We start from the raw sequence: 11,576 nt of genomic DNA on the forward strand, positions 1-11,576 counted from the left end.
TCGGTTCAGTGTGAATGAAAATACAATTAATGATTATATATCTTTTTTTCATCTGATGTTTGCATCGAGTACTTAAAATTAGAGATATCTAATTATATATATCTATATATATTATCATCATCCTTAATCTTATATTCATATTTCTTCACATATCTCCCGATTCAACGTTTTCCTTTGAGTACGTGAAAAATAAATAAACCCATAATCCTTTGGGATTTTGTAGCGTATGTCTTTAGCAGGGACGAAGCCATCCGCGACTAGCAATTTTTTTTTAAAAAAATATTTTTATTTTTTTTGAGTATTTTTTTTATCCTCTCGACAATTAAGTAATATGACATGAATATGAATTTTAGTGAAATTATATCCACAAGATAATTTGAGGATGACCCCATAGTTTGGCAGAAGGACCAAAGGGTCGTCGAATTTTAGCTCAAATATCACTTTCAACTCCAGCTCGAACTTGTCCTTAGTCTTCAATAGTTCACGATTCCTATGTGCTGTCATCAAAACCCTATCCTTATTTGGGTACGTAATTGATGCAAAGTAATTATCATTATGTAGATATCATGAAAATGATTTCTGCATGGTGGCATGTGAATTATATTTGATCTAGACATATTTCACCTTCACGTTCTTGATAAGTCATTATATATATATATATATATATATATATATATATATATATATATAATATATATATATATATATATTATATATAATATATATATATATATATATATATATTATATTTTTTTTTTTTTTTTTCTGCATGGTGGCATGTGAATTAATATTTGATCTAGACATATTTCACCTTCACGTTCTTGATAAGTCATTATATATATATATTATATATATATATATATATATATATATATTATATATATAATATATATATATATATATATCATGAAGTTTAACTTGAAGATTCCACCACCATCCTTTCCATCAAACTTAACCGATTTGAGTGTTTTTTTTTTACCTAATCTCGGGTGCTTTAAAGTCTTTCAATGAAAGGGAATCTCTGGTTTTATCCAATCATTTTGGGCATAAAAGGAATTCTTGTAGCTTTTCTCCAAACTATCTTCTTGCCTTGTGGATTACTCCTCTCCCAGTGAAGTATAGTGAATGGGATTATCCAATGTTCTAAAAAGTAAGCTTGACCCTCGACGTAAACGCCTCACTTTGGATAAAGCGGGAAAAAATAGTCAAACTATAGTTGACCGAATTATCTGACAATGATTTGATAAATATTTAGTAATTTTTAATGTAATCTATCTGTAAAAACAAATAAAGAATGTAATTTTGAGATTTTTATGTTTTTATAAATATGAGAATTAATGTGTAAGACTTAAATTTATCATATTTATGTATTATTTTATCAATTTATTGGTTTGAGATAATTATAATTATACTAAAGAAAAAACGCTTTTTTACGTTTAATTTCGTGTTAATCTCACTTAAGTTTCAAAAATAGCTCGACATCTACGGCATTACGCTTTTAGAAACTTGTATTATCCAATCAAGTACTAATGATTTGTGATGTTTTTCGAGACTGCAGAAAAAATTATAATATTTTTTAAACCAAATATAAATATATAAAATAATATTTGATTATTGCATGGATCCATGACATTGCATCGTGAAATATAAATATATATTATCTCTGTCTTGGAAATTCAAGGAAGATAAGGGTGGTGCCCAAGTGGCAAGAAAGTTGGAGACGGTGGATGACGTGGGATGCGGACGACCAAGATTTTATGTGGTGGAGTAGTGAGGGAGTCTACACCACTTATTTTGAGTGGCTGAATCTGATCCACTCCCCACATTAACTTCGGGTCAAAACCATTGCTCCCATCACAAAGCTTGTTTATTTTCTTCCATTGTTTTCAAGACATTTCCTCGATTGTCTTGTAAAATTTAAGTAATTTCCATTTATATCCTCTGTTGATGTTGAAACATAGAAAATTTAAGCATCCGACAGCGAGTGATATACATCATTCTGTGTCAAAACTCTGTATATAATATGTTGTTCACTCATCGTATTTATCTGTGGAATCATCAATGAGATAACACTCATTTATTAGATTTACAATTTGGATATGTTTCGTCACATTCAATAGATGATATATATTTCATTGATAAACATGAAGATGAACACGATATATGTGTGTGCGCGTACGTATGTGTGTGTCTGTGATATAGATCACTTCAAGATCTAATTGTATTTTTCCCGACATAAAACACATACAACACTCTTAGGATGAAAATACTTTGAAGTTTGAACCAAGAGTGAGTATCATGTGAGACCGTCTCACGGATCATAATCTGTGAGACGGGTCAACCCTAGCTATGTTCACAATAAAAAGTAATATTCTTAACATAAAAAGTAATACTTCTCATGGGTGACCCAATTAAAATATCCGTCTCACAAATACGACCCGTAAGACCATCTCGCACAAGTTTTTGTCTCGAACCAAATGATACAAACGTATATCAAAGTCGGGCGCACATCAAATATGAATCCCGGATTGTTCACGTTGATTATGAGGATGAAGACAGATGGGTTTTTGGATCTTTTTATTTGCCGTGGAGATTTTTCAATAAATCCAAAATTTAAGGTAGCTTTACGTAATTATGCAAATAATTTAAATTTTTTTGATGAAATAATTTTCATACAAAATAATGACATGAACGATGAGTATGATTATAACAAGTTTAAGTGGTTCAATTATGTTGATATTTCGATTATCCAATCAAAAAATCAACTTATAATCTTTTTAAATGTTTTTTAATAATCTAGTCGATACTTTTTTCTTTTTTTTGACAGCTGATGTAGAACCCGATTTCAGTACACGTATAACCCATGCATTTATTTAATTATTAAGCATTTAATTAATTTTAAAGAAGTTTAGTCATGCATATTATTTAAATGCATTAATTTAATTTAATTACGTTTATGCAATGCACGTTAAAATATATTTTTCGAGTTTCATGTTTCAGGCGATTATTCGAGGCGGGATTGAGGAAAAGACCCGGGGACGATTTTTGGCAATTTTAAAAGTGGTATTTTATTTTTAGTTGAGTTTGGGGGTATTTTAAATAATTTAGTGAGTTTTAGTATTTTGAGCCTAAACATTTAATTAGTGATTTTTTTAAACTTTTAAAGTCTAGTATGGTGTGTGAAATTTTAACTAAAGAGCTTTATTTAAAAGTTAAGTGTGAGTTAGTGTTTTGGATTAGTAGACTATTATTTTAATTAAACAAAAGTTAGTCTCCTAATATTTTAAAACACACGCTACACACACAAATTACACACTTTTACACACACCTGTAGCGCACAAAACACACACACAAGTCTCAATTCAAGTTTCATTATTTTGAGAGAAAGAAAACCTAGGGTTCTTAGCCTAGAGCAGCCGCCCCCTTCCCCCTCAAATTCCAGCAGATTTCGGTCAATATTATTGCAAGAAAACGGTGCCACGTTCGTCCCGGATCAAGCCCCTCTCTATCTCCGCTTCGGTGACGCCGTTTCGGTAACGTTTGATATCATAAGGCACGTATATTCTGTTCTTGCTGTATCGATCAAGTCATATTATGTGTTGCGTTGATTTTTATGCGTAAAAGTTATGTATCATGTTAGTAGTTTGAGCGGATTATAGATCGGATCAATTTCGAGGGTAAAATTTTAGATCTAAAACTCGTTTTTGCTGTCTTTTCAAATACTGCGAATTTTCTGTTCATATTTTGGGAAAACTTTCAACGGCAAAAACGTAGAACTTTTCGATACCTTCGATTTGATATAAAGTACGAGATTTTTGGACGAAAAATGAGAGAGTTATGATATTTTTCGTGTGACTGCTCAAACTGTAATTTTAAGAAAAGTTTGGTATCATTGTATTTTTGAAGTTTTATGTTGCAGGCTTCGTTGGAAATCGACGGGCGATCGTTGCTGCGTATAAGTATGTTAGTATTGAGGTTTGTTGTATTTTTCATGGTTTTCGTTGGACGTCGTTAGGCGTTTGAATCGGTTTAAAGTCGTAGGAAATCGATTGATGTCAATTGCATAATTGGTGTTGCATTGTGTTGTATAGTGGGCGTCGTATTTTTGAGGTGTTTGTATAAGTTTGATGCAATGTTATAGTGTCCTAAGAAGGGTCTTAAAGTGTTGAACCATTATATTCAAGTGTCAACTTGGGTGTGTAGACAGTGTATAAGATTTCTCGCAGGTTTCGACGTACAGTGGCCACACGGACCCGGACACGGACCTGAGCACGGGGTCCGTGCCGTTACTTTTCACTTAGTGCGTCTAGGCAGTACGTACACGGACCCCCACCCGGACCCTCTCACGGGGTCCGTGTCTTCATGTTTCAGTCGATGCCTTCTTCCAGAGCCTACACGGACCCCCATCCGGACCCAAGCACGGGGTCCGTCCCCCTTCTTGTTCACGGCACGTATGATACAGTAGGTAGACGGACCAGTACACGGACCCGGGCTAGGGGTCCGTGTACACACTGTTTGGGGAGAATATTATTTTTGGTTCCAAGGTTTGATGTCATGGGTTAGTGCAAGGATTGTTAAGGTCATGTCATGGGAGATTATAGAAGGTCCTAAGATATGATGGAGCTCGAGAGTAAGCATCATTTCTCTACGTTTAAGTTATGCAAGTTAAGATTGAAATTCATGTTAGTATGTCGCAGCGACGGCCCCAGTCGAAGTCCAACGAATCCCACAGCGCCAAGTAAGTATGTATGACGTGCAAGAAAGTATTTTAAGCTTTGAGGTATGCTAATTGTCTTGTGACCAACGAAAGTTAAGGATTGGAAAGCGTTAAATCATGAACGGGGACCAATCCGCCCGTTAAATTATGAACGGGTTAGATCGTGGTTGTGAAGCGTTAAATTATGAACGTGGATCAACTGGCCTGTTAAATCATGAACAGGGATCTTATGTATGCGACAGTGGATACGTCCCTGTCAGCCCAGTACTGTGGTGAGTCTGATCAGGCGTTTATCATGTTAAGGGTCACTTGCTTTGAAACATCCTCCACGTAAAATTATGCAGTTAAGTATGTTGAAGTATGAAAGCATGTTTAAGAAAAGTTTATGTTCATGGCACGTCGTAGTATGTATGTTCAAGTTCAAGCTTATTTCAAGTTGAAGTTTATGCAAGTCCAATTTAAAGTTATGTATGTCCTATTTTAAAGAAGCATGCGATTTTATTATGTAGTACTCGTTACTTCCAGTTTATACGTGTTGAGTCTTTAGACTCACTAGACTTGATCGATGCAGGTGAGTACGATGCGCAGGAGACATGAGGTGGCGACCAAGGGGCAGGCTTGGGCTGAGTGGCAGGCTAAACCCGAGGACCGCGAGCTTATGTTTATGCAAACTTTTAAACTACTCTGATGTTTTGTTTTTTTTTTATGTGAGACGTTTTGAGACAGCATTCTTTTAGCAAACGTTTATTGGATGATGGAATATTTTAACGATATTTATGTGAATGTTGGGTGACGTCCGTACAAACGTTTTATTTGAATAAAATTTTTAATTTTCCGCAAATTCCAAGTAGTTAAGTACGGTTCGTTACAGCTGAAATCTTATAATTTATTAAGATGAAGATAGGTCCGCAATTACAAGTTTAATCAACCACAAGGAAAAGATCCATGCTCCCAAACAAAATGAGAGGAGAATGAAAAAGCAAAAGCAGCAACTGAGTGAGCCACCCGGTTAGCTGATCTCCTAACATGAATAAGACGAGGACTCTCGAGAGCTTCCATAAGAATGCTAATATCCGCAGCAATTGAGCCCGCATAACTAAGATCCTCTTCTGGCCTTGTGACTGCTTGCACTGCGAGAAGAGAGTCCGAGGTGATATAATGAATCTAGTCGATACTTTTTCGTTCGTGGATGTGATAAGTAAATAATATAATAAGAAAATAAAAAATAAGTATAACTAATAAAGTGTGATAAATTATATGATGTTTAAACAATCATATCAAAAATTATTGTGGATAATAACAACACACTCAAATCTTTTAAACCATAAGTCGAATATTTCAAATTCTCTTTTTTTTTCGTTATCGCCAATCATTTTCAGATTGTCCTTTATATTTAATGTACATTAAATTTACTTAGTGGTCATCCACAGCCAAACGAATTGATGATAGATTGCTTTACTGGTTGTCTGGATAATTTTATAATATAAACTTTTTTAGAAAAATAAAGTAATTTTTTTAAAACAAAAATATACGTAAAATCGCTTCTCCACCTGGTGGGCAGTTGGTTCTGCGTTCAACTCTCACCCACTATGATACAAAGTCGAAATTTATTTAATTATTATTTATATCATATGGTACCAATTTATTGAGGGAACCTACAAAAAAAAATAAAAAAATTGAAATATACATTCCAATTATTTTCATTTATTCATTACTTGTTTGTTTCTTGTAAGTAATCGATTAGTTCATTAAAAAACCAAATTAATCCTCGAAACTCTCATACGGGCAGTGGCGGCCACATGCTCATGTAAATCCGGGTGACCTAATTTTTTTTTAAATTTATGTGTAAATTTTGTATAATTTTGGAATAATATGATATTATATCGGGTAGATCAATTTAAAATAGTAAAAGATTCTAGAGTATAAAATTATAGCCCGAGCATAGCCATATTTCTGAATCCGTCAATGCACATGGGAATCGAAGAAAAATTTAAATAAAAACACATTTCAATGGGTCGAATTGATACTTATGACATCGTCGATAAACTTTCATAATTAATCTTTGGAGGGAAATTTTAGATGAATTTTCTTGTCCCCGATCAAGTTGGTCATACTCTTTCACTTTCATATATCTAATATTAATGAATTTAATCCACATAAATAAATAAATTTAACATTATTATATTAATAATTAAATAAAAATAAGTTAGAAGCTATAAAAAATATATTTTTTGTCATCGAATATAATTGTAAAATAAAAATATAAAAATTTAGTTTTATATTATATTTTCCTCGTCATCTATTTTATTGACTGCAAGTAGAATACAATTGATGTGCGTAGACTGATTTACCTCGGAACAGAGGACGTCATTTACCTTGAAGTTTATGCAAAGACTTTGGAAGATAAAAGAAAAACTCATATAAAATCGTTTTACATGTCAATTTTATGATACATATTTCTTATCGATTTAATACGACTCATAAAAATATATTGCTTTTATGTCAGAAACAATACTTTTGACTTCAAATATGAATTAGATCAATTCATAAACAGATATAAATATATAAGTAGGTCTCTTGTGAGACGGTCGCACGAATCTTTATTTATGTGACGGGTCAACCCTAAAGATATTCACAATAAAAAATAATACTCTTAGCATAAAAATTAATAATTTTCATTAATGACCCAAATAAGATATCTATTTCACAAAATACGACTCGTGAGACTGTCTCACACTTATATTACTCAAAAAAAGTTTTTCAAATAGGGGCTTATCTTATTTGCTCGATTTTTTTTATTTGAACAAGGATTTTGATTCTCTTCAACGAGAAGAAGAAATTTTTCTGCAAATTTGATAGATGATTGTTTGGACGATTGACGGAAATTTCAATTAAAAAATTCTTCACTCAAATATGTAAATTTAACAAATGTACGTTGATTGGATGGATACTACACTGCATGGCTATACGAAAATATGTCAAATTCACACCATATTGCAAAATAATAAAGCTATCAAATATATAAATCGAAATTTTAATATGATGATACGCAGAAAAAAAAACTCTACTTTAAAAATGCTTATATTTATAGAAAATATTTAAATCAAAATAAATTTTTTATTACATAATTGCGTGGAATTAATAATGTGAGGACATGGCATGCAACGAAATAGATGTTTGCAAAACTCGAAATCTGAAAATCCATCTAAATAAATAATTGGAAGATTATAAAATTTAAAATAAACTTTTTTGGAATAAAAGAAAACAAAGTTTATTGTGACAAAACATCAAAAATAAAGTTTATTAAAATCACGGAAAATAATTGAAAAAACACATCACAGAGGGCGAGCGAGGGTAGAACAGTGATTGGAATCTTTATCACTCGAAAACTACGTAAAAAGTTACGGATTCAAGCCTGTATATATTCACCAGCAAGGCCGCTACAATTATCAAAAGCTGTCCCCAAAGAAGCCAAAAAGCTTTATATATAAATGGCCAAATTGGTGTGTGATTGGAAAACGATACTTGAAGATAAAATTAAATTCTTTATATATAAACAGTAAGCTCTTTTCATCATCCGAAATTCTTGAATTTCCCTCACATGGCTACTCCCATCAAAAGCAATAATAGAGTTTCGCTTGCTATGGAGAGAACTGGGCAGTGGTAATCATACATACAAAGATTCCTTATTCGAAACTTTTAGGATTCTTTTGTGTAGTGTGTTCTTTTGGGTACTTTTGCTGTTGTTCTTATTTTTCTTTTCTGTTCTGAATAAAGGGTGTTATCTCAAGAAATCCCTACAGATGTTGTTGTTGAGGTTGGGGAAGCCAAACTTTCTCTTCACAAGGTACGAAAATTTCGTTATTTTTTACAAGTTTTTTTGTCATTTTATGATCTGTAATGGCTTCTGTTTCTTGGAAACTTTGTTTGTGTGAAAGATCTTCGATCTCATAGTTTAATATACAAGTTAAAGTTTTGCTTCTTTTAGTGTATGATATCGCATAAAAAGTTAAGCGGCGGATTTATTTGTATTTGCAATATCAATATGTTAGCTGAAGTGGTAGCTTTATGGAATCATTCAACGATCTTGAGACAACCCAGATTTTGTAATGAAATGGAAACTATCAGTTTCAGATCTTTAAGTCACTTTTCAAGAACAAGACTTTCTATGGATATTCTAGGCCGGATATCCATTCAAGATGAAAGTTTTAACAACGGTATCGAGTTCTTTTAAAATATGAAACAACTGTTCATCCCAACTCATACGAGCTCGATAGCGAAAATGGCTTTCAATTGTAAGTATGTTAGAGCAGATCAGGTCACGGGTTTATAATATGCATATGATATTCTATCAAGTTCGCTTGGAGATCATATATATGAATCTCTACGAATGTGATCCCATTAATGTATCAATAATTTTGTTTTGAGTAGTGTATAAATCTACTTCTGAGCCTATGCTTGGAAAAAAATGGTTTTTAACAAAATCTGGCTTCCAAATGTGACCATGATGAAATTAATATAGTTCTTCGGCTGTGGCAGTTCATGCTTGTAGCTAAGAGCAATCACATAAGGAAGATGATTATCGAATCTAAAGAAGCAGATCTAACAAGAATAAACCTCTCTGACATACCGGGGGGACCTGAAATATTCGAGAAAACAGCGAAATTTTGCTACGGTGTGAACTTTGAGATCACCGTGCACAACGTGGCAGCCTTGCGATGTGCAGCTGAATATCTTCAAATGACGGATAAGTATTGTGACGGTAATCTTGCTGGCCGGACTGAGGATTTCTTGTCCCAAGTGGCGCTAACGAGCTTGTCTGGTGCTCTTGTGGTGTTAAAATCCTGTCAAAATCTTCTACCCATGGCTGAGGACCTCAAAATTGTTCAAAGATGTGTTGAAATCGCCAGTGCCAAGGTATTTTATAGACAATTATGAGTGTTACAAATGTGATTTTATGACATGTATTATCAATAATAGGAGGTTGCTTGATCTGCTCGTGGAAAGTTTGTTTGTAAAGTTATTAGATCCGGTATGCTAGTTGACTAAAATGTGGTCTGATTTTTGTTTTATAGGCTTGCGTTGAGGCAAATTTTCCTAGCCGTTCGCCCCCAAACTGGTGGACCGAGGAGCTGACAATTCTAGACATAAGCTTCTTTCAAAAGATCATAGCATCAATGAAGTCTAGAGGAGCGAAGGGACTTACTTTAGCCAGTGCTATAATCACGTATGCTGAGAGATCACTCAGCGATCTTGTTCGCGACCACTCTGGCAATGGTGTGAAATCATCCGATCCTGGAGACTCTGATACTAAAACCCGCCAACGAGAACTCCTTGAATCTATAGTCGCCATCTTGCCCTCGGATAAATCTGCATTCCCCTTAAATTTCTTGTGCTGTCTCTTGAGAACTGCCATTTTCTTGAAAGCTGCTAATAGCTGCAAAAACGAGCTAGAAAAGAGGATATCGGCTATCTTAGAGCACGTGACGGTGGATGATCTTTTAATCGTGTCATTTACATATGATGGCGAGAGGCTTTTCGATCTTGAGAGCGTGAGGAAGATCATATCAGGATTCGTGGAGAAAGAGAAGAGTGTTGCGGTTTTTAATGCTGGCGATCTTCGAGAAGTTTGTTCAACAGCTATGCAGAGAGTTGCCAAGACTGTTGATGCTTATCTTGGGGAGATTGCTACGTATGGTGAACTGAGCATTTCCAAATTTAACGCGATAGCGAATTTAGTGCCTAAGTCAGCAAGAAAGGTGGATGATGATCTTTACCGGGCTGTTGATATTTACTTGAAGGTCGGTACAATTTGATGCTTAGATTGGCTTGTCCAACATTTTGAAAAACTCAAGGGTTTTATCCTATATTTTTTTCAGTGTAATTAACCAGTAGCATAATCCTAGGTAAGGATTTATCCATCTGCTCTTTGTTGATTGTTGCTAGTGGTGATTTTAGGCTCATCCAAATCTAGATGAAATCGAGCGCGAAAAAGTTTGCAGTGTGATGGATCCACTCAGACTATCCTATGAAGCGCGAGTCCACGCATCACAAAACAAACGCTTGCCCGTCCAGATAGTACTACATGCACTCTACTATGATCAACTCAAGTTAAGAAGTGGTGCAGATGATCATAAGATGCCTGATGCAGCAACCACGCGAAATCAAATACAAGCAGATGTATCACTTGCCAAAGAGAACGAAGCATTGAGAACCGAGTTGCTCAAGATGAAAATGTACATCGCGGATATGCAAAAACCATCTACAGGGACGACGTCATCTAAAGTGAGTGCCAAGAAGCCTACATTTTTCTCATCCGTGTCGAAGACGCTTGGAAAGTTGATCTCATTCAAGAATGGATCAAAGGATACTTTGAACATAGAAGATGGAACAGTTGATTTCACCAAGCCTAGAAGGAGGAGGTTCTCTATTTCTTAGGTCTGGGAATGCTACGGATTGTTGTGCTTGCGTGTTGAAATTATAATTTGAAGTGTTTGTTTGCTTATGTGCATGAGACATCAATGTAAAAACTATCTGTTCTTTCAAACTGGCCTTCCTTCTGGAATGTGGATCACCTCTTTTTATTCTTAAAATCTTTATATATTTTCTCTCTTTTCTTCATTTGGTGAATAAAATTTCATTTGAGAAAAGAGTGCCATGCATGCTTAAATTCTTGATCACATTATATGATAACGATCAGAAATCAAGAACTACTTGTTAACCAAAATATATGGAAGATACAGAAGGTATACTAAACCAGTGAGTTAGTATTGTGAACAAAACAGAAATAAAGCAAACCGAGGCTGTATGAAATACAGTGTTCTTAAAACAGATTCGTCCCTTCCGGAATGTGCTTCGA

General features: G+C 34.2%; 1 protein-coding gene across 1 annotated transcript; it reads left to right on the forward strand.

The window, feature by feature from the left end:
- The first annotated feature begins 8,176 nt into the window (after nucleotides 1-8,176).
- On the forward strand, nucleotides 8,177-11,220 carry LOC140810929 (root phototropism protein 2-like). Its single transcript, XM_073168851.1, has 5 exons — nucleotides 8,177-8,380; nucleotides 8,495-8,564; nucleotides 9,257-9,634; nucleotides 9,793-10,518; nucleotides 10,676-11,220. The coding sequence occupies exons 1-5, from the start codon at nucleotides 8,319-8,321 to the stop codon at nucleotides 11,153-11,155; spliced, it is 1,716 nt and encodes a 571-aa protein (XP_073024952.1). The 5' UTR covers nucleotides 8,177-8,318; the 3' UTR covers nucleotides 11,156-11,220.
- The last annotated feature ends 356 nt before the right edge of the window (nucleotides 11,221-11,576 follow it).

This window comes from Primulina eburnea, chromosome 13 (genome assembly GCF_022965805.1).
Source record: "Primulina eburnea isolate SZY01 chromosome 13, ASM2296580v1, whole genome shotgun sequence".
NCBI classification, from domain to species: Eukaryota; Viridiplantae; Streptophyta; class Magnoliopsida; order Lamiales; family Gesneriaceae; genus Primulina; species Primulina eburnea.